The sequence below is a fragment of the Diadema antillarum genome, unplaced genomic scaffold (assembly GCF_040938485.1).
Source record: "Diadema antillarum isolate AM-2024a unplaced genomic scaffold, OU_Dant_1.0 seq00000169_RagTag, whole genome shotgun sequence".
In the NCBI taxonomy this organism is placed as follows: domain Eukaryota; kingdom Metazoa; phylum Echinodermata; class Echinoidea; order Diadematoida; family Diadematidae; genus Diadema; species Diadema antillarum.
In genome coordinates this window covers 1,555,074-1,579,804 of record NW_027271238.1, presented here as the reverse complement: position 1 = coordinate 1,579,804, position 24,731 = coordinate 1,555,074, and the positions used below count along the sequence as shown (strand labels likewise).

The window sequence follows — 24,731 nt, the reverse complement described above, 5'->3', positions numbered from 1 at the left end:
TCAATTGCCAACTGGACACACAGGGCAATTTAGGAAGTTGCATGCAGATTTTAATGATGCATTAATGTAACATTTATACTAGTCACTTTGCACATTCCTGACCGATCAAATGTTTTCTCATACTTTGTGTCCAATCAATCATCTCTATAGTATATACACCAAAGATGAAAACTGTGAGCAAAGGACTTTCTTACGACATATTTTTGTGCTTCTCTGAACCTGTGTAGCGTTTAATAGACCAAGTTAACAAGACAAGTATTGAAGTACCCAGCATTACAAATTTTTAAGTGTAGAATAAAACCACCTGGTGATGAATTGGCTGATCTTCTTACCTTTCTTTCCATCTCCAGATGTAAACTCATTAGGAAAGGACTCCTGGAAAAATAAAGCAATATCGAAGAATTACCGTAACAGATCCATCGTGTTTGATTACCACTGGTCTAACCTGCTAGCTGGTTTAGGGTGGGATTTCACGGAGCACGCGAACGATTTGCGAAGGACGCGAATGACAAAATCCAACGTTCGGAAAAGTTTTTCTCCGAATGTGTTCCGACAATGAAGCTGAAAACTATTCTTGCGCAATTTGCGCGAAGTTTCCACGACGTATGTGCGAATGTCGTGTGTATCATTGCTAAAGTACAGCATGTTACGTACACGAAGAACACGCGACGGAAATGCGAACAACGAAAAATGTTCAATAATCATGGGAGAAAATGTACCCAAGGAGAGGTGGAAGCTGTCTTAAGTTGATTTTTTTTTTCGTTCCTCTATTCTCCTTTGTTTTTCTCTCATTTCTCTATCGTGTGCTTGCCTACATTTTTTTTCCTAGGACCTATCTCCACTAGTAAAGCATTTCATTCTTTTTTTTGCAGTTCCTCCAACACATAATCTCTATATTATACAGTTCAAATGAAATTTTGCATACTTTAGATTAATATTAAGTGTATTCTGCGATTTTTTTTTTTGTATATCAAACATGTCTTTTTCTTTGATAGTCTTTAATTTCTTTTGTTACTGTAGTTGTTAATGATTGTTTGATGTGTAGATGTATGGTACGATTTTTATATGTAGAAAATGTATAGGTCATACATCCCCAAACGTGCGCCAAATGTTCGCGAGAATGTCTCAAAAGGTACGCGAACAGTCCCTTACGAAAAAATCCTGTGGTACTCCTGTGGTAATTACCACAGGACGGTACCACAGGACAGTACCACAGGACAGTACCACAGGACAGTACCACAGGAATTGTCCTGTGGTATTTTGGGACATACCACAGGACAGTACCACAGGAATTCCTGTGGTATTTTGGGACGTACCACAGGGCAGTACCACAGGAAAGTACCACAGGACCGGTACCACAGAACAGTACCACAGGACAGTACCACAGGAATTCCTGTGGTATTTTGGGACGTACCACAGGGCAGTACCACAGGAATTCCTGTGGTATTTTGGGACGTACCACAGGGCAGTACCACAGGACTAGTACCACAGAACAGTACCACAGGAACTGTCCTGTGGTATTTTGGGACAGTACCACAGGACAGTACCACAGGTCGATCATTACCACACAGCATTACCACAGGGCAGTACCACACAGCATTTCCATAGTACCACAGGAGAGTACCACACAGGATAGATCGAGAAAAAAAAATCTGGGAGACTTTTAGCCACATTTCAAGGAATATTTCTGATAGGTGAGTGATGGATTTTAGGACAAACATGGCCCTACTTAATAACCTGTCCTACTCCTAACATATAACCTCAAACGAGAGTCTAATGGCCAAGTGCCAATCTAGTCCTATAATAGATCTATATAGTCATATTCTATTCCTAGGTAGCCATCGACCCTCTCAGTACATATATATATGGCCGTCTATCCGTAAAGCATTAAGGCATGGTTACTAACTCGATTATACTTTATTATCAAGATATGAAATTACACTTTCATAACAATATCTATGATATTGGGAATAACATAACATAATTAGACAATCTTTCATAAAGTTCAAAGTAAGTTCCATCATTAATACTTTGACTTTTTAAGTCATATATGTATTTTCTAAAATCTAGAGTGCTTTTTATGAATATTCATGAGCTATGTAAAAATTTGTACCACAGGAGTACCACAGGAGTACCACAGGAGTACCACAGAAGTCCTTATGAAATTTCTCATGCTTTACATCAGCACTTTCACTAAATAGGTAATACTGTAGGAGTATAGGACAGGATAAGTAATGGCAAATCAATTGTTATAATTCACAGCATAACTCATCTATCAATTAATTGAGGAATATTTATATGTGCTTTTTTGTTTGTTTGTATTTTTGTTATAAATTTCAGTTGATTCTGCCTTACAATTTTCCTGTGTGGTACTCCTGTGTGGTAGGCCTACTGCTGTTTGATATTCTCCTGATGTGATAGTCCTCTGGTATAAAATGTTAAGAAAAAAAAAAGAATATCCTGTAGCATTTTTCTGTGGTACTTACGAATTTAATTTGCTGTGTGGTACTTCTGTGTGGAATAGCACCATATTATGATTTTCCTGTGGGATTTTGGACAGTTCCTGTGGTACTCTCCTGTGGTATACATCAAAAATTACCACAGGAATTCGTGTGGTACTGTCCTGTGGTACATCCCTAAATTCCACAGGACAATTCGTGTGGTACTGTCCTGTGGTATGTCCCAAAATACCACAGGACAAGTCATGTGGTACTGTCCTGTGGTACTATCCTGTGGTACTTTCCTGTGGTATTGTCCTGTGGTACTGCCCTGTGGTACTGCCCTGTGGTACGTCCCAAAATACCACAGGACAAGTCGTGTGGTACTGTCCTGTGGTACTGTCCTGTGGTACGTCCCAAAATACCACAGGACAAGTCGTGTGGTACTGTACTGTGGTACTGTCCTGTGGTACTGCCCTGTGGTACGTCCCAAAATACCACAGGACAAGTCGTGTGGTACTGCCCTGTGGTACGTCCCAAAATACCACAGGACAAGTCGTGTGGTACTGTCCTGTGGTACTATCCTGTGGTACTTTCCTGTGGTACTGTCCTGTGGTACTGTCCTGTGGTACTGTCCTGTGGTACTGCCCTGTGGTACTGTCCTGTGGTATGTCCCAAAATACCACAGGACAAGTCGTGAGGTACTGTCCTGTGGTACTTTCCTGTGGTACTGCCCTGTGGTACTGTCCTGCGGTACGTCCCAAAATACCACAGGACAATTCCTGTGGTACTGTCCTGTGGTATGTCCCAAAATACCACAGGACAAGTCGTGTGGTACTGTCCTGTGGTACTGTCCTGTGGTACTATCCTGTGGTACTGTCCTGTGATACTGTCCTGTGGTACGTGTCGTGTGGTACTTTCCTGTGGTACTATCCTGTGGTACTTTCCTGTGGTACTGTCCTGTGGTACTGTCCTGTGGTACTGCCCTGTGGTACTGTCCTGTGGTATGTCCCAAAATACCACAGGACAATTCCTGTGGTACTGTCCTGTGGTATGTCCCAAAATACCACAGGACAATTCCTGTGGTACTGTCCTGTGGTATGTCCCAAAATACCACAGGACAAGTCGTGTGGTACTGTCCTGTGGTACTGTGGTAGTCCTGTGTGTACTGTCCTGTGGTACTATCCTGTGGTACTGTCCTGTGATACTGTCCTGTGGTACGTCCCAAAATACCACAGGACAAGTCGTGTGGTACTTTCCTGTGGTACTATCCTGTGGTACTTTCCTGTGGTACTGTCCTGTGGTACTGTCCTGTGGTACTGCCCTGTGGTACTGTCCTGTGGTATGTCCCAAAATACCACAGGACAATTCCTGTGGTACTGTCCTGTGGTATGTCCCAAAATACCACAGGACAATTCCTGTGGTACTGTCCTGTGGTATGTCCCAAAATACCACAGGACAAGTCGTGTGGTACTGTCCTGTGGTACTGTCCTGTGGTACTGTCCTGTGGTACTGCCCTGTGGTACGTCCCAAAATACCACAGGACAAGTCGTGTGGTACTTTCCTGTGGTACTATCCTGTGGTACTTTCCTGTGGTACTGTCCTGTGGTACCGTCCTGTGGTACTGCCCTGTGGTACTGTCCTGTGGTATGTCCCAAAATACCACAGGACAAGTCGTGTGGTACTGTCCTGTGGTACTGTCCTGTGGTACTATCCTGTGGTACTATCCTGTGGTACTGTCCTGTGGTACTGCTCTGTGGTACGTCCCAAAATACCACAGGACAAGTCGTGTGGTACTGTCCTGTGGTACTATCCTGTGGTACTTTCCTGTGGTACTGTCCTGTGGTACTGTCCTGTGGTACGTCCCAAAATACCACAGGACAAGTCGTGAGGTACTGTCCTGTGGTACTATCCTGTGGTACTTTCCTGTGGTACTCTCCTGTGGAACTGCCTGTGGTACTGTCCTGTGGTACTGTCCTGTGGTACGTCCTAAAATACCACAGAACAAGTCGTGTGGTACTGTCCTGTGGTACTATCCTGTGGTACTTTCCTGTTGTACTCTCCTGTGGTACGTCCCAAAATACCACAGGACAATTCATGTGGTACTGTCCTGTGGTACTGTTGTGTGGTATACATCCCAAAATACCACAGGACAATTTGTGTGTATACTGTCTTGTATTGTCCTGTGGAACTTTCCTGTGGTAATGTCCTGTGGTACTCCCCTGTGGTAGGCCTACATCCCAGAGTACCACACGAGCCTGTGACACAGTATCACACAGTTCCTGTGTTAACATATATTTGTGTGGTACATTGTGTGGTACCAACCAGTACCACAGGGAGTACCACATGAGCCTGTTAAACAGTACCACACAGTTCCTGTGGTAACATTTATTTATGTGGTACATTGTGTGGTACTGACAAGTACTACAGGGAGTACCCTACAAGCCTGTGGTACAGTACCACACAGTTCCTGTGGTAACATTACAAGTGTGTGGTACATTGTGTGGTACCGACAAGTACCACAGGGAGTACCACAGGACTTTTTTGTTAGGGGTTTGCGATTACGTCGTAAAATGATCGGAAAAACTTCGCAGATTTCGCGTATAAACATACGCGAGACATTCTCCAAAGTTTCGGGAGTCTGTTTGGGGTTTCACGAACATTTTGCGAACATCGCGCGCGTCTTGCGAAGGTCTGGGGCCTGTCTTATAAAGACTTGTGATAGAAATCAATCACAAGTTTCTTGTGAGCTGCAATGCAAGTTGCGATTGATTTGGGGACTTGTGATTGATTTGAAGGCTTTATAAGACGGGGCCCTGCAAGCGCATATGACGAGGCTTTAAAGACACTTTCGAGAACAATTCACGAGCAAATCACGACCAAGTGTGCGGAAAAGGTTCGCAAAAAATTTCAAACTTTTTTGAAATCATCGCCGAAGTAAAAACGACATTCACGAACAATTGACGACGCTTCCGAACCCTCACGTTCGTTTGGCGATCTTTTGCAGACTAAAATACGAATGCTGGATTTTGCCTTCGCAAATCGTTCGCGTGCTCCGTGAAATCCCACCCTTATAGTGCAGTACACTCTGCAGAACTTAATTTCTAATCATCAGCAGGCAGCCCAGCAGTATAGATCTACTGTGTATCATTTTTCCACTCATATCTCGAATCAACATACCGTGTGACTTCGCAGCATGTTTTGCTTGAAATAGCTCTTCATAGTGAAGTGCAAAACTGTTTCTGAAACAGACCCTTTGGCTTTCAATGGATACACCCAAACAGCCCTATGACTGAGCTATACATGTGCCTATTCTAAATGCAGCTGTCATTTGTATGACGCACCTCTTGACCCCCAAGCCCCAGGGATCATGCAGACGACAGGTAGGTAGGTGCGTCATCGATCCTACCAATGTGCGTCATACCTTTCAGTACTAGCCCACTAGGTACGTACGTCGCGCGCGACAGGCGTATTCGCACAGCGTACTTACATCGTCTGGTGCATGGTCGGGCTACGTACCCTCCGTCACAAAAAGTGACACACCTCTATGAAACATTGACGCATTTAACCATGCAAAATGCAGATTCCACGGTCAACGGTCGATGCTACACTACAGTGAGAGCGAGATTCTGGTGAGTTTGAACAACTTTTTAATATATAATTTCAATGAACAGCTTCACACACCGGTACCACTGATTTTTCAGAAATGTGAAATACAAGTCCTTTCCTTCCATCAGTCTGTTACTACAGTGACACTCTGTACTAGTACGCAGGTGCCCGCACCTCGAGGCCCGAATACCGCCACCCTGCAATTAAAATTGTTACAAGCGCACTGAGCAAAATTCATGCCTGGGACTATGTTCATTAAAAAACTTGGCAGGATTACCACAAACGAGCAAACTGTGGTAAAAAAAGAGCAGATTTTTCGCGAAATTTGAAATTTGTATTTTGACTGTTAGAAGTATCATCACGGTCACCCGCACACATCTTTTACGTGCTTGTATGGGAGCTTCACTGTCACTCGCACACGTCTTTTACGTGCTTTGTCTATGGGAGCGCGGGTGGCGAGTTGCGGGCCCCTTCCGTTAGCTTCCTTAGCGCACAACTATTTCGCATCGTTCGCGTTTAAGGACGATAGCTGAAAATGTCCGGTACCGATCAATGAACTTGTGGTTCAGTTGGAATCTTCAGCATTTTTTCTGTATATGAGTGGGATTTCATAGAATTTCAGTGACGAAATGTGATTCAAATATGCATAAGCATTAACTATGGCGAGGTGCGGGTCACCCAAGTATACTCCATACTAACCCCGGGACGCTCCGTAGACAGTTACACACTGTGGGAGCGTCCTGAGTCAATAGAGTGCTATATCGGTAAGCTTGAAAAACATACACAGTCTGTCACAGATTTTCGCACCTCCGTAAGTTTCGAATATCACGAGGAAAAAACGTACTTTTATAGTATACATAAGATTCTTATCTAATTAATACCCTTCGTTCACCTTGTTCTTGTTCACACTGGTCCAATGATCTTGAAAAAACGTTTTTTTCACGGCCATATACGGGTCCGTAGTCCTAGCTCCCCATCCCATTCACCATTTTCGAAATCAGTATGCAGTACACTGCGCACGTAAATATTCATGTGCTGGCGGAGTCGCAATGCGTTTAGCCTTCTGACAAGGCCTGCGCGCGCGCACCCACCCAGAAAGCAACGCAATATACAGCGAGAGGGTTTGCCAACAGTATGATAAGGCCTTGCCACAAAGCTACACGACTTGACGGCCAGCGCATGCGCACAAATCTCAAATCCATTGACTGTATAAGATGTAGTTCTCCCGAGTTCTTCTCGACCGAGTCGCATTTAACTCATCAAACCGAGCAGAAAGGGACTATTGCCAGAACCAAAAGTTGAACGCAGTCAGTCTTCAACATTACATCTTCACCTGTAAGTCTTCATATTGCAGAATTTTTGCGATTTCATATTGATTTTTAGGCGCTATACTTCGCCTGTCATGATCATGTCTGCTACAATGCGCAGCCCCAACACTGCGTGTTGGGGCTGGTCGCAGTTAACTCCATACTAGTACAATGTATCAGAAGGTTCACAATCAATCGCTTCGGCCTTTGCTTTGCCGACTGTAACTGCAAGTCACATGCACGGTCATTAAACGTAAACTAATACAGTTCATGACTCATGCTACATACCATACCGTATCGCAGCGCAGCTTTGCCGGCATGCAAGCTTCGAGTAGTGAAAGGATCCAGGACAACTTGCCCTCGAGACAGGTCGCCCCGGAGGCGTGTTTTTTTTAGACGGCACAGATTGGGGAAACTAAAAATCTATCGGGGACCCTATCCCTAAACCTAACCCTAATCCTAATCCTAACCCTAACCATCAAACCCTAACCCTAACCATAACCATAACCAAAAACCCTAACCCAACGTTTTTCCCATAGGTTTAACACGCGCCATGCCCCAATCTGTGCCGTCTTAAAAAAAAACGCTCCCCTCCCCGGAGACATGTCTTGGGTCCGAGGGCGAGTTGTCTCAAGTGGCAAAGGAATATAGACCAATTCTGTGACGCGCTATATGTATTTTTGGCATGGGCAGCGCCATTACTGCGGTGTCTCAGCCGACCCCCCCCCCCTCCTCTCTCCCCACCCCTCTCATGCGCACGGAATGAAAAACTGATGCATGGTTGTTTTAGCCAATGGGCGTCTCGTACTGAGTGCGCGAATGCTTGCTTAGTGCGCGAACCTTTGTTACAAGTGCGCGATAAACATGTTGCCCATGGGGTGGGGGAGAGGGGGGGGGGGGTCGGCTGAGACACCTTAAAATGAGCTCATGGCAGCGCCCAGTGCCACAATTTGTCTGCTGCCCTCAACGAACCCGAATCGGTCTATACCCCGAATGTTTGATTTAATTTCAGACAAAATAAAAGCTGCTTAAAAATGATTTTGCATTTATCTGCCTAAATTGAATTTAAGAATGCACACAGTTTCTATTTTCTCTGATTAAAATGATTTTCAAAATGAAAATTATGGCATTTTGTTTTAATATCGCACTTTCCCAGCCCTGAGCTCGCTAGAATCGTCCATGCCCAATTTGAGCTCGCCCCCTGATTCTCATCGGCAAATTGCAGTAAATTTTTCAACTTTGAATGCACCTCTTAGACTTCATTTATTATTCAGGTTTGTATTATTGATTAATGATGCTAGATATAGGTAGTTTGAATTCGATTAATATTTCACTGTCTTTATTAAGCAAAGAAGAAGAAGATACAATCTCACAGGGGAGACATAATATGAATAGGAGTCAAGTTCATCATCAAAACTATATCAAATTCAACTTCACATTGTGAAGACGGCAAAACATTAAACCCGGCCGGCAGTGGAAGGCCAACGGGAGGCCAGAGATAAGTTTACCCCGGAGTCTCGCCCAACGCTCAGCTCTGGCATACCGGGAGCACAATGCAGCCCACAATGCACGTCGCGCTAGCCGGAGAAAAAGAGGCGAGGGCGAGATCGACTCTACTTCTTCTATTGAGTAAACGATGACAGTAAAATATAAACCGAATTTATTCTACTATCTAGCATCATTAATCAATAAAAGAAACCTGAATCATAAATGAAGTCTAAGACTTAAGAGCTAGGTGCATTCAAAATCGAAAAATTTACTGCAGTTTGCCGATGAGAATCAGGGGGCGGGCTCAGATCGGGCATGGACGATTCGGCAATTCTTGCGATCTCAGGGCTGGGAAAATGCGATAACAAAATGCCATATAATTTTCATTTTAAAAATGATTTTAATCGGAGAAAATCAAAACTGTGTGCATTCTGATATATTTAAGGCAGATAAATGCAAAATTATTTTGAAGCAGCTTTTATTTTGTCTGAGATTAAATCAATCATTCGGGGTACACTAGTATTCCTTCGGCCTTGGCCTTCACCACTTAGGACAACTCGCCCTCGGACCCAAGACAACTCGCCCTCGAAAAATGAGGGCGAGCTGTCTTCGGGGCGACTTGTCTCGAGGGCGAGTTGTCTGGCGCCCTAGTGAAAGTGGTACCGTCTATATGCTACTACTGTAGTCACTATTTTGGATAGGCTCATGCAGTTCATGCAGTCGGCAAAACGAATGCCAACCTGGCTTCCGAGTGGATGACTTGTATTGCTCAATTTCTAGTTCAAATGATCCACAACCTGAAATTTATGCATGTTGCAAGCATAGCATTTTGTTCTGTGATTGAACAACTTCACCTTATTTGATCCAGCTACACTGCAGTGCAAGCTGTGCTGTAGCTACGCTGATATCAGTCCGGGAAACCCTTTCATGAGGAGGGTCCCCACTCGTGAGGAGGGTCCCTCCTCATGAGTATCCGTCCTTTTCGTGAGCACCTCCCGGGGCCCCCCTCACGAGAAGTTTTTTTGTATTCTAAGTTAATACTCTCACATCTAACAAAATTAAAACTGCGAGTTGGTACATTGAATTTTTTGGAATATTGACTCCACTCTTATTGCTCAAATCAAGAAATAATTCTGTCCTGTTTTTGCGACCAGAATACTATAGAGTTTTAATAACTTGGTCTGTTGGTGTTGCGCGACCCGTGGAAACATGCGCTCAGACGACGTTCCGCTGTACGGCGATGCCGTATCTAATGGGGTGAGCTCATGTGAAAGTTTCGCTCATTTCTACAGCGGCTTTGACCGTTCCGCAGGCAGACCGGCCGCGCGATGGAATCGTAAATCTATGATCTTTGACTTGTATACATACGCTACAACAAGCAAACAATATGAAAAATACCAACTTCCCTGCAAGGTGTTCGTGAGTATCTTTGATGAGCTCGCGCATTGTTGGGCAGTTTCAAGACTATTTTGTGCGTGATTTAATGTCACATAAATATTCTCGTACTAGCGTACACGAGGCAACTGACCTATGGACGAGTACGAGACTATTTCTGCGATAATCACGCACAAAATAGTCTTGAAACCGCCCAACAATGCGCGAGCTCATCAAAGATGCTCATGAAAACCTACTCAGCTCCTAGAATTTCAAATTTGAAAACACATTATAAATGAAATATCCACAAATGTGCGTAGAAATAATCAAAATTCAAGGTAAGTTGGTATTTTTCGTATCGTTTGCTTGTTGAAGTGTATGTAGATTTATACAAGTCAAAGATAGATTTGCGATTCCATCGCGCGGCCGGTCTGCCTGCGGAACGGTCAAAGCCGCTGTAGAAATGAGCGAAACTTTCATGTGAGCTCACTCCAGTAGATACGGCATCGCCCTACCTCGGAACGTCATCTGAGTGCATGTTTCTACACGTCGCGCGACATCGATTTATTAAAACTCTAATTTTTTTGGAAAAACAGGACGGAATTTTTTCTTGATTTGAGCAATAAGAGTGGACATGTCAATGTTCCAAAAAATCGATGTGCCAACTCGCGGTTTTATTTCTGTTAGATGTGAGAGATAATTAGAATACAAACTAGAAATGTCGCTATGGCGACTGGTATGCCTCTGCCATAATGCATGATTCTCCTAACAGGTCTATAGTACATGTGGACAATGTGTGATTACATTTTCACAAAATTGGCAAAATATTAAAATGACATGTTTGTCACAAATGTATCGAATGTTCACCTTCCTTGACCTAATGTTTAATTGGATGAATAGGAGAGCATGTATTTGTTTGGGGATTTAAGAACTTTAACTTCGATTTTGACCCTTTCATAAGTTTACCCACTTGAGTAATTTTCAAGGTATGGAGAAAAAGTGCAATTTCTGTATTGAACAGTAAATTGTTATCATTTTCATCTGGCCTTTGCTTCATAAGAGAATCACTGTCAGGCAGAACATACATAAATATATACTAAGTTTAAAGATAACTTGAGCCACTTCCGAGATATGGAGAAAGAAGTAAGTTCAGCACTTTAACTTGATCTTTGACCTTTGACCTTCTTGGCAAAAAAAAAAAAAAAATCCCAGAGAATCTCTAGTGGGTTATAATGCATACATCAAGTTTAAAAAATAATCCTGCTGGCACTGCATAAATATAAGGAAAATAGTAAAATTTTAAAGTATTGCCCTTGACCTTTGACCCCTGGCCTTTGACCCCATGAAGCCCAAATTCCCTAGACAACCACTGCCAGTCAGTACATATGCATATACTTTGTTTCATAAAGATACCTTGAACAATTTCCAAGATACAGAGAAAAAAGTGAAGTTTTAACATTTTATTTGACCTTTTGACCTTTGACCTTTTGACCTCATGACCCCAAACTTTCACCAGAGAATCTTAATTGGGTAATACTTGTATACACTAAGTTTCAAGAAACTATCTTCAGGCATTGCATAGATATGGGGGAAATAGTGAAATTTTAAGCATTTGACCTTGACCTTTTGACCTTTGACCTTGAGCATGTGCACCCAAAAGTTGATAGGCACAACTTCACCCCCTAATACACATACATGCAAAGTTTCATTAGGATACCTCAAAAGGTTTTGATAGTTACCCTGTCCACAAAATTCATTACGGACGGACGGACGGATGGAAGGAAGGAAGGACAGGCGGACGGACAACCCGAAAACATAATGCCTCCGGCACCACTTCGTGGCGGAGGCATAAAAACTTTTCTTGAGGGGGGCCCCTGGAGGTACTCATGAGGGGGACAGAGATACTCATGAGGAGGAACACTCCTTACGAGCGGGTTTCCCGGACTGATATGTACTAGACGTTTATGTAGATTTAACATGTGTACACAAGCCTAGCAATATAACATTTTGATCAAATACACCATATAGATCTCAGGGTGGTCCACGAGGGGTTTTAGCATGTCGCTGCAACATGCTAAAATTCTTGTGCAACATCCTAAAAAGCTAGCAACATGCTATGCAACATCCTCAAGAATATGCAACAAGCTCAAAGTAAAAGTATTCAAAAATGTGCAAAACATGTGCATAACATAAGAAACATCAAACTACCAGGTACTTTAGATATTTGTGTGCAAAACATGAGAGAGAACATTGAATGTAAGCAGCACAAAGAGAGATAAGCAGCAAAATATTGCGTATTATGTACTCATCGTGTGCGCTCCGCGCATATTCAATTTCTGCAATATTTTTCAGATTCTGAGCTTGCAACATGCTAAAATTTCAAGTTGTGGACCACCCTGGATCTATTTAAAAAAATGAAAATTCAAGCATGAAAATTCATTCATATGAAAGACAAACTACCTCTTTTATAGAGTCAGAAAAATAAATACAATGTAGAAGTCTATATTGAAAACAAAATATAAATATTATTCAATTATCGTTTTGAATACGAATAGAATAGTTAGAAGAACGCCAAGCTTCCGATGCGTCTTGACGAGCTTCAGACTAGCGTATGTCTACACTGCAGTACCTGCCACCAAGTGCGGCTGGAAAGCCACTGACAAGCCAGCGCCGACCAGCCAGTGCCGACCAGCGAGCGCCTGCTGAGCTGTGCTTCTTCCCAGCAACTTCCCAGCAACAATTGTCTGTCCAAAGCTTTGAAGGTATGTATTTAGGTGATCCGAGTATCCTTCGGATCACCTTCTGTATCTGTACGGATTCTTTGTTCTTCTTCTTCTTCTTCTTCTTTCTTTATTTCTGGACAAAATTTGTGTATCGATTAGCTCAGAAAGTGTTCTTCCTATCAATTTCAAACTTATACCATATCATGTATCATGTCCCAAAGACGACGGGTCTAATAAAATCATAGTGATCAGTCGACCGTGACGTCACTATGACGTCATTATATGAAAACACATTCTCAATCATATCTCATCAATGGAATGGAATTTTTCAATGAAATTTACATCACATATATTTCAAGTTATGCCCATTCTATTCACCTTCTCAAAATTCATATTTTTTCTTTAAACGTGCGCGTACGCGCGCGTTGAAATATTTGTATGCTCAAATCGAGCTCAAATTTTTTTTTACACACGTTTCAGACCATTTGGAGCATTTTTTGAAAATTTGAAAAAATTGGACGGACGCATACGCGCGCACACATATACGCACGCACAGCTCATATGCAATAGAAATTTCCCATTGTTTTACTTTTATCGGATGCCTGAAATGTCAAGGAATATTTCTACCAAGTTTCAAGTCAATTTAACTCAATATGACATCATACGGGCCCGTCAAAGTTGAAATTCCGCGCGCATGTCAATGGCAATATACAGTGCAACAATGCCAAAAAACCGCCAATTTTAAATCCGAATTTACTCGCCAGAATGGACGGTGACCCCTCGTTTTCTTTACATATTTTGAAAGCTGATGAGTTGTACATGTCATTCCATGGGTTGGCGATGCTGGAAAAATGATGAAAAGATATCAAATTTCTTAATGAAATAAAAAAAGTAAATTTTCAAAATGACGTCATCAAATTTCAAGTTTACTCGAGCATATCTCACTTATCCTTGGCCAATTTTCACCCAGATTTCAGTATGTTGTAGCTTATTTAAGGCTCTATAAGTTTTAATCAATCAAATATTTCGCTGGATGAAGTCTTCACCTCGTAAAAATAGATTGAAGGTAACCTTGTCAAATTTGACCCATTTGCGAGTTATATCTATAGGAGTGCACTTTTTCTTGAAATGAAAATTAACATGACTGTCTTTATCGAGCACTATCTCACTTATTCTACTGTGAATTTCTCCCAGATGTTAATATGTTCTTGCTGAGACTTTGCGCTATCGGTAATGTGTCCTCCGTTTTTTCATACGACGTCGAAATTACATCGAAAAACTTCGCTTAAATTAAAGCTTAGCTTCAATGTATTTTCATATTTCTTTCTTTTTGCAAATTTCTTTACAATAACACATGAAAGACATTCTCTAGTACCCCTATATTGTGCACATGTTTAGTTCATGTGACGTACATTATTTTATAAGGTAACAACTACTTGATCGAACACCATCTTGGGTAGGTAAATTAGGGTCAAAGGTCATAAATGTATCATCCTGTATCTTGGTGAATACATGTCATATCTTTCCAATATTTTGCACACACAAAGACCACATTACCAGGATCATTTCACAAAGTAACCACTTTTTTCTCAGATGCCATCTTGGCTGTGCAAAGTGGGGTCAATGGTCAAATATACTTCATTCTGTATCTTCGTTACAGTGTATGAGGAATATGGCACCAAAGATGGCAGACCTGACTCCATTTTTTCTATATGAGAATCCGAACATCACACGGCCAATGTCCATTAACACAGATGAAACCTTTACGGTCATGCCTATTGGGATCAGGACTCAAATCATTGATTTTTGAAAAGATCGGATCACCTAATTTGTCAGTCTTGACAAATTCCAAGTCTAGTTTGTTTTTGTTTTTACTTCCTCAGTTTTTGACCAGTGTTCATAAAACTTGGCACACACATGCTGGGTTTTGTAAGATGTGCAAGACATATTTGTCGAAGGTATGGGAAACTGTTGCCATGGTAACGGCATGTTTATTGCAGAAAGTCAGGGATGAATATTTCGGAGTGAACTACTTCATCAGTTCTAGACCGATACTCACAACACCTGGCACACACATAGGTAGGGACAGTGATTTTCCGTTTAGAGAAATGGTCTTTTCCGTTTCTGAAAATATGTAGTTCCGTTTTGTCTATATATTAAAAACAAAATATAAATATTATTAAATTATCGTTTTGAATACTAATGGATTAGTGAGAAGAACGCCAAGCTTCTGACGCGTCTTGACGAGCTTCAGACGAGCGTATGTCTACACTGCAGTACCTGCCGGCGAGCTTGGCCGGAAAGCCACTGACAAGTCAGCGCCGACCAGTGAGCGCCTGCTGAGCTGTGCTTTCCAGCAACTCTGGGCCTGGAGGCCGGGGGAATTGTCTGTCCGAAGCTTTGAAGGTATGTATTTTGTTTTTGTTTGTTTTTACTTCCTCAGTGTTAGACCAGTGTTCATAAAACTTGGCACACACATTGGTCTTGTAAGAAGATGTGCAAGACATATTTGTCGAAGGTATGGGTAACTGTTGCCATGGTAATGGCATGTTTATTGCAGAAAGTCAGGGATGAATATTGCGGAGTGAACTATATACTTCCTCAGTTCTAGACTGATACTCACAACACCTGGCACACACATAGGTAGGGACAGTGATTTTCTGTTTAGAAAAATGGTCTTTTCCATTTCTGAAAATATGTAATTCCGTTTCAAACTTGATCTAAATCGGAAATTCTGTTCTGTCATAGAAAATGTACACAGCAAAAACATGAATTCCACTTTACAAAGGTGAGTTCCATGAGTTTTCAACCGAAAAGTACAGAGCCCAAACGGATTTTCCATTTTGATTTACCAGTTAACGGAAAATCACTGTCCCTACATTGGTCATGAAGGTGGAACATGTAAGAAATATTTGTGGGTGTGTCAGAAACTCCTTTGCCATGATGGCATATTATTAAATAAAAATCATGGAAAATATTGTGAAGTGAACTACTTCCTCAGTTTTTGACCAAAGTTTGATACTTGGTACATACATTGGTATCAGTGGGAAGAGGCGCAAGATGAATTTTTTTGATGTGTGGAAACAGTGTTGTCATGGTAACAGCATATTTATCGCAGAAAATCAGGGAAAAAGCTTGCGGAGTGAACTACTTCCTCAGTTTTTTACCAATGCTCTTGAGACTGGGCAGACACATTGTTCTTGGTGGGCAGATATGCAAGACATTTTGTGGATGTGACAGAAACCATGTTGTCATGGTAATGGCACATATTAATCTAAAAAAAATCAGGGAAAAATATCGCAAAGTCAGATACTCAGTTTTTGACCATTGCTCATGACACCTGGTACATACATTGGTATTGGTGAGAAGATGTGCAAGACATATTTTTTATGAGTGGGAAACTTGCCATGGTAACGGCAGATTTATTGCAATCGAAAAATTTTGCGGCATGAACTATTTCCTCAGTTTCTGACCAATGCTCAAGAAACTTGACACACACATTAGTCTAGGTGGGAAGATATGCAACCTTATGGATGTGTCGAAAACTGCATTGTCATGGTTATAGCATATTAATCTAAAAATAAAAAAAAATCAGGGAAAAACCCTCCAGAATGAACTAATTTCTTATTTTTTTGACCAATGCTCATGACACTTAATAGTACACACATTGGTCTTGGGAGGAAGACATGCAAGACACATTTTGGGGATGTGTCAGGAACTATGTTGCCTTGGCAACGGCATATTTATTGCAGGAAATCAGGGAAAAATCTTATGGAGTGAACTGCTTCTTTAGTTTTCGACCAATGCTCAAGACTATTAAAACACACTTATTAATAGTCTCAAGACTTAGCACACTTATTGGTCTTGGTTATTTTAAAGACAGACATATTTTTTGGATGTGTCAGAAACTGTTGCCATTTTTATTGCAGAAAATCAGGACAAATCTTGCATAGTGAACTTCTTCCTCCTTTTTTTGACCAGTGCTTAATATGAGACTTGGTGGTGGGGAGGGGCTATTATTGATCACCTTCAGTGATATTTTTTTTTTTTTTTTGGGGGGGGGGGGTGGCGGCTATGGAAGTGATTTAAATCAGTGATAAAAAAAAAAATCAGGGTGATTTAAATCACGATTTAAATCAAACCGATTTAAATCGTGCCAACCCTGATACTGTAGCGTATGAAGTAAATAAACTAGCTAGATATGCCCGAAAGGTAGTATTATGGTATGGTGTTCATCGTTTCTCTGTTAGCAGATGCTTGTGCGGATAACTCCTTTGTTATTCAACAAGAATTTTTATGCCTCCGCCACGTGGTCGGAGGCATTATGTTTTTGGGGTTGTCCGTACGTCTGTCCCATTTTCGTTCTCACGATAACTTAACCATTTGATGGATCAATTTAACACTTGGCTCATGTATGCATACTAGGGTGACGATGATCTGATTAGATTTGGGGGTCATGAGGTCAAAGGTCAAAGGTCACAGAGGTCATAATACACACAAAAGTAGCCAGGTCTGGCGATGACTCTTGAATGGTTTGACATTTTAACTTCAAACTTCCGTTAAAGTGTATATTCTCAGATCTGGCAAAAGGCGGAGGCATTAATTTCGACTGCATGCAGTCGAGATTATCTAGTTTCATATTTGTTGCGATGAAAGGTATGGCAGTCGAGATTATCTAGTTTCATATTTGTTGCGATGAAAGGTATGGATGTGCAGATGTGCATAATGGTGATATACCTTGCATATGACGAAGCGTTGCCAAGGTATCCACATTTTATTGAAAACATTAAACAAATCTGAGTTGGCATAATTATGCTTTAATTGAAATTGAAAGAGAACTGGATTATTAATCTTTGGGCGTATAATGGTCTGAATCGCAGAACTTGCGTTCCGGTATGGTATTCAAACTGACTGACACAACATATGAGGGTCTAGTTTTATATTGTATTTCTCTTTTGCTTTCTAGTGTTTTTCAGACTCGAGTCAAGGCATTCAGAGGAAGGAAAATGGAGGTGGCTGAACAAAGCCAGAGCAAGGAAATTAAGGTAAAATAGTTTTTAAAAACAAAATGAAATTTTTCCTAGAATTTAAAGAGATGGCCATTTTGAAAAGAGGGGTAAAATGTGCCATACTCAGTAGTACTGGACAAATTAAAGAAGTGAAATTTCACTTCAATTGAATTTGATGGTGACACTTAAATGGAATGCTGCATTACATGTTCTGAGTAACACAAGCATCATCAGTGATCCGTAATCAATATTCCAGGCCATGAAAAGTTTAGGGGAGCATTTGAGGTGATGAATGTATGTAAAGTTACTTAGAATCACAATTAAATGCTTGTTTTCTTTCATTTGCTGACTTGTAGAAAAGTACTTACATGCCTCTGTGATACAGGTCAGTTTCATTTTGACATGACATTTAACCTGATCTTTATTGTGAACTGCCTAAACGTACATGATAAATATCTTAATACTTATTCATTTCATTGTCAACTCATTGAAAATTGCCTGAATTGCTTTAGCTCAATGCATGATGAGCATTACATCATTGGTGTTCTTGTTTTTTATACCCCCGCCAAACAAAGTTTAAGGGGGGTATATAGTAATCAGAGTACGGGCGGTCCGTTGCAAATCTTGCAGATCAAAGTCCTTTCTCAGTTTTTGACAAATAGTCATCAAACTTGGCATGTACATTGGTCTTGATTTGAAGATGTGCAAGTCATATTTTGGGGTTGAATGGGAAACTGTTGCCATGGTAATGGCGTATTTATCACAGAAAATCGGGGAAAATTTTGAAGAGTGAAGTACTTCCTCAGTTTTTGACCAATGCTCACGAGACTTGGCACACACATTGGTCTTGATTGGAAGATATATACGCAACCATATTTTATGGATGTGTTGGAAACTGTATTGCTATGGTAATACTATTGATTTCAAAAAAAATCTCACTTATTGACCAATGCTCATTACACATAACACTTGTTTATTTTCCGCAGGGTGTGACCAGTGTGAATACACCAAAAGCACGTGTCCTTGCCACAGCCGTTGTTGAGATGAAAGAGGTCATCAAAAAACCTCTTATGGCAGCAACCATGGCTGAAGTAGAAAAGGAGTTGAAAGAGGCTTGTGCAGTTATTTCTAACCTTTCAGTGGAAAGAATGTTGGTATATGACAAATTCTTTGAGGAATATGTTGATGAACCAAATCATGTCCTAGTGGACAAAGACAAAATAATCCTCCATTTTGCATCAGCTACCATGCCTTCAACAACTGCAGCATCTTCAACAACTGCAGCACCTTTAACAACTGCAGCACCTTCATATGCGAAGCCTTCAACATCACAGTCAGCCCTGGTTATCGCTAAAGATGGCACCCTCAAGATCAGCTCAGAACCTCCATTAGTGCTGGAATCCAGCCAGTCGGACTGTGGCCAGCTGTCTGAGAGAGATATAGAAGAAAGGGCGAAGATATTTGGCAGAGATGGGAAACCTGTGAATCGTTATGGCAAGAGAATCAATGCAGTGGCACTTTCCTTAGCCAAAGAGGACCCATCACTTCTGCAAAACAGAGGGAATCTTCTCCAAAAAGCAAGACTGGCTCTTCATGAGTCTGGCTACGAGTATGCACGTAGGAAAAAAACACGCAGTAAGAAATTTGGCACCGAGCGCGACGAGGCAAAAGAAGTTTTTAATCACAGTAGTGAAGTTGTACGCCAGGACCGCCTAACTGAATTAACAGAAATTATCAGTAGCCTCCAAAGACAGATTTCCTATTTGGAGAAGGGAAAAGAGCAAGCTGTAAATTCAAATATGTATGGTAAGGCAGCTACTTTAGATCAGCAGGTATCTGAGATGAACCTGAAAATCTGGAAACTGCATGTGGAGAAGACAGAGATCATACGACATAACGCCAGGTTAGAAAAGAGAAGAAGTAGGAAGAGAAAAGAGAAGAAGTAGGAAGAGAAATAGAAGTGGGAGAAAAGAGGCCAGAAAGCAGTCAAAGGAGACACACAGTGGTAATGTAGATAGCAGCACTGACGTAGATACATTGTAGCAGTGTTGATTTCATATCTGTTGATGATCAGAATGGCAGTGTTAAATCATCTAAAACAGAATCTGTGCTTGAATGATGTCACACATTCTTCTGTAAAGTTTATTGTATAAGATTTCAGATAGCTCATAGGTCAGTTTCTTTTGATCCACTAATGTAAACCATGCTTTGGCTCCTTGTGGAACATGTACAATTATAATTGTAACTTATTGCGATAGAAGGGAAAGATTTTTCAAAAAAAAAAAAATGGAAATTTTGAAATGTGAGATATGAGAAAAAAGAGTGTGACACCATCAGCCAACTCAATTACATATTGCCCACGTAGATATATAAATTGCAAATCACTTTTTTATGAATTATTAAATGCTCAACTTCAAAATGCTGCAACTTTCTTAATCCTAACTTGGGGGGGGGGGGGGGGGGGGGGAATCTTGCCCCCAGGACCTTTAAGCTTGCAAAATAGCCCAGGTAAGTTGTAGGGTTAGGGTTAATGTACAATGTTGATGATTTTTTTTTTCTAATTTATTGATATTCTAATGTGGAAAGAAATTGGACTGAGCTTCTTTAATTTACAGATGTACTTTTCAAGAGCTTTTCCAAGACATTGATTTGCAGTCTTGCTATAAACCACATATAAGATACATGTAGATTGAAGAAAAATTCTTAAACAAGACACTGTGAAATTAAGGGAAATCAAAATCTCATTCAAAATAAACACACAAAAATATATATATATTAAACATCCATTATATTTGCAAATCAATTTTGAAATCATTACATACATGTTTACAGATGGCAATTAGCAAACTAAAGTACATGTACCAGTGTACATATACATTCAGTTTTTTCCTCATTGAAATAAAACATGCTATAAAATAACCATTTTGAAGGCATACCTGAAACTAACCAGTTTTCCCTCAACCTCAAATTTAATGGTCAAATATCCAAACGTAAATTTTAAAACCTCTATTCAACATGAAGGTGAACATATAATTGAAATTGGTCATCTAAAGGACATATATACTAATTAAGCGGTTTTGTAAGGCTGCCTGCATGGAGCAGATATCGAAGTAATGTTCAAATTTTCAAGATGTGTAGTATGTGACCTTTTCACCCAAACTTGCTCAATGTTGTAAATGAGTTTTTTGTTGTTCTTTCCCAAAGTATGTGTACTGTATATATAAGTGTACAAGACAAAGAAGTTGTCAATATTGAAGTTGTAAAAATTATTTGCATTTACATTGATGCAAAGAAACCAGTTGATAAAACTATTAACTACTAGTTGTCTTGGACCTATATGTTCCAATTATGACACTTTTCTTTTCCTTTGTAAAAAATCTTGACTATAAAAAAGTACACCACACATTATTTAAAGGCATCACTTCACTCACTTCATTTTATCTTTGCAAGAAATGAGAGACAACAATATGTCAGCATCAAAGCAACTGAAACAGTCACATCGATGCATCTAGTCCTAATAAATTCATCATGCTTCAGTATTGGAAGAAGTTTCTTTGCAGGATTTATCATTGGTCTTGGTACAGTATATGTGCAGTTCTATCTACCCTAGGACTTGCATGCTAAACTTCTTTTACTGTGACTTGCAGAATGTATCTGAGATGGAGAGAAAGGAGAAGCAATTCAATATTCTTCAACTGGTTAATAGTTTATGAATATCATACAGTGGACAGTATTGAAGATTGTGATATTTTGGTCATGATGATGATGGAGATGAAACTGATGATGACAATCACAAGTGATGTTCAAGGCATTTATTGATGATGAAGGTGATGGTGAAGATAATGGAGGTGATGATGATGATGAAGGTGACAGAGGTGATGACCATAATAGGCATTATGATAACCACATAAAGACATGATAAAGATGATTTGAAATGGAAAATAGGGCCATCAAATTGGGGAGGGGGGCTGCTCCACCCTCCACTTTGGCACCCCCCCCCCCAAAAAAAAAAAGAAAAAAAGATTAATTCAAAACATTTTTAATTGTAATTGCTCATTTTCCATTGGCTTCCAAAAAACCATAAAGCCGCAAGGGCTTTGGGGGGCTCTGATCCCAATCCAGGGGCCCTACTGACAGTCCATGGACTCCGCCTCTGTGTCTGTGTCAACCCACTATATTAAAACACCCCCACATCAGACAGAAAAACGTTCTGCGGGCTCTGGAAGATATTTAAAGGGAAGATACAAGTGAATTTCAGTTTATTGAATGAAATCCATTTTGGATTGATAACAATTTTTCACAGAATGTAACAAAATTATGCAGAATATAGCAGAAAGTAACAATATACTAGAAAATGATGAACTGACGATTGCACAAGCATTGAGAGGATGAACACAAATACAAATATTAAACACGGCACAGAGTGGAATGTGTTATTCAATGACGTGCATTGCGAGGAATCTTTATATTGGTGCGCATCTACGCACGAGCCGCTTGCGGCGAGTGTGTAGTGAGCACCATTTAAAGATACCGAGCGCGCACTAGTACTCGATGTGTATAGTGTGTGTGGTTTTTTTGTTTGTTTTTTGTTCTAAATAAAATTGCTCTGTTCCTTAATTTGACCAGTCCCGATGCCCAAAATGCGACACATTACCCGTCAATAAATTGGGTGCCGTCAGCAATAGGGCAGACATGCACATACGACCCAAAAGTCATATACACTCTTGAGTGATTGCTTGAGAGTGCAATATGACTTTTTGATAGTAAATGTCTGCACGCAGTATTGCACTCTTGAGCGATATCTATATCGATCACGACATTTCACGTAGATCTTCTACCACACCTTTAAATAGCCAGATGTATTATTTTTTAACGTTCAAAAGGTTATATTGAAATTCTAAATCATGTGTATAAAACTAAACTGTGTAACTAGATTTTATTATAAATATACAACTCTAATCTATATCCAGATTTTCTGACTTTTAGGCTTGCAAAATAAAATTTGATCATACAAAATGCCATCGAGTTCATCCAGTGTTCCGATTTTCTTAACGATTAATAGAACCTCTGATTTGAGATTCAATTCCGCTTTATTCTACATTAGATCTTTATTAAAGGCTGAGGCCTGAGCCTGTGATTAATATGACTAGATTGTAGAATTACTACATGCAGCATAATATACATTTTATACAGCTGGGGATTCCGATTCGATTTCCTGAACTCTATTAAAAATTTAAATAGAATTCTAGATCTATCCAGACTAGCGACAATTCAGATTCTATACGTACATACAGGATTATTAAATACATGTATCTTGATTTTACTTTGTTCATTGGTCCTATTTTTTCTAATTTATTTCTTACACCATGAGCGCCGAAAGGCGGATCTGCGCGCTATACAAGTAGCCACAAGTAGCCACAAGTAGTAGAACGATCACATGTGGAGTACCACAAGGATCAGTGCTGGGACCCACACTGTTCCTATTATACATCAATGATTTACCTAGCTCATGTAACTATTTTCAGTTCAGACTATTCGCTGACGATTCAAACATTTTTCATACATTTCCCAAAGGTACAAAAGAAATTGATATGAATGATGTAAATTGAAAATTGAATGAGGTACAGAAATGGTGTATTGTGAATAAATTAACTATCAACTTGAAGAAAACAAATTACATGTATATGATTATTAAAGGACCAAGACAACCAATTGCAGTTAAAGGTGTGTTAACAATCTCTGAAACGGTTATAGAAAGAGTAAATGTAGCATCTTTTGTAGGAATCCAGATTGATGAGACCTTGATGTGGAAGGATCAGATTCAATGTATCAACAAATGCATTAGGCGCAAAATTGGCTTAATCTTCAAGTTAAGATACTTTGTTCCAAGGCATGTTCTCATGCTTTTATATAAATTCTTTATACAATCACATATACTTTATGGAATTGAAGTATGGGGAAGTACCTAGAGAAGCCACTTAAATTGTATATTTTTAGCGCTAAAAATGGCCGTGAGAGCAATCAGGTTCTAGGCCATTATTCACCAGTCTAGGAGTGTTAGATGTTTTTGACCTGCATAAGCCTGCAGTGTCTACCTTTGTATATGATCTACACAAGGGACATTTACCACATTCTGTAACGCAATATTATGAGCCAATGAATCATGCATACAGGACTAGAGGCAAAGATCACTCCATGCTTAGACTCCCAAAATGTAAAACGACACATGGTACATTTTCTATATCTTTTGTCGGATCAAAGTTTTGGAATAGTTTGCCCAAAAATGTTCAAGAGGAAAGAACTACTTTTTGTAGATCTTCATTTCGAAGAAACCTAAAAAATCACTTGTTAAAAGAAGTTTAGTGATGAAAAGAAATTTCAGTGTTTAGTTTAATGTACTTCTATAGTACAGTTACTTTAAAAGAGTACACCTTGCAATACGCAGCTTAAATATACATGTAGCTATAATGGGAGAACCATTCTCGACTAGCACTTGTGCTAACTTATGGTTCCTCCTTTAACAACATTATCTTCTGTTTTTCTAGTATTTTTTTTTTTTCAGAACCTCTGTCTATGCATATATGTCTACATTACATACTTATTCATTCTCTTTGCCTTTTCAGTGATAAATGTATCACAACGAAACTAAATCTATTATAACACATGTATTCTTATGTAAGGTAGATATAAGTATGTAAAATAAATGCTTGCAAAGCTGTAAGAACCTTGTACAAAATCATTGTATTCTCATAAAAATTTCATGTTATTGTATCTTACACTGGA

At 40.1% G+C, this 24,731-nt stretch overlaps 2 protein-coding genes across 2 annotated transcripts in view; one reads left to right on the top strand and one right to left on the bottom strand.

Annotated features, from left to right (window-relative positions):
* Nucleotides 1–217: 217 nt before the first annotated feature.
* Nucleotides 218–24,731, bottom strand: part of LOC139728207 (beta-ureidopropionase-like) — a 36,991-nt gene continuing 12,477 nt past the window's right edge. Inside the window, exon 10 of the mRNA XM_071639168.1 lies at nt 218–375. Within this exon, the coding sequence (XP_071495269.1) occupies nt 274–375 (102 nt within the window). The 3' untranslated portion in view covers nt 218–273. The remainder of the gene's footprint in view (nt 376–24,731) is intronic.
* LOC139728206 (uncharacterized) lies at nt 15,176–20,366 on the top strand. The gene is made up of 3 exons (XM_071639167.1): nt 15,176–15,345; nt 17,906–17,984; nt 18,935–20,366. The coding sequence occupies exons 2-3, from the start codon at nt 17,946–17,948 to the stop codon at nt 19,892–19,894; spliced, it is 999 nt and encodes a 332-aa protein (XP_071495268.1). The 5' UTR covers nt 15,176–15,345; nt 17,906–17,945; the 3' UTR covers nt 19,895–20,366.

Excerpts from the sequence above, each read along its gene's own strand:
- LOC139728206 (XM_071639167.1), top strand. The coding sequence starts at position 17,946 with ATGGAGGTGGCTGAACAAAGCCAGAGCAAGGAAATTAAG. Across the intron at positions 17,985-18,934 it reads GCCAGAGCAAGGAAATTAAG|GGTGTGACCAGTGTGAATAC; the intron begins GTAAAATAGTTT and ends TATTTTCCGCAG.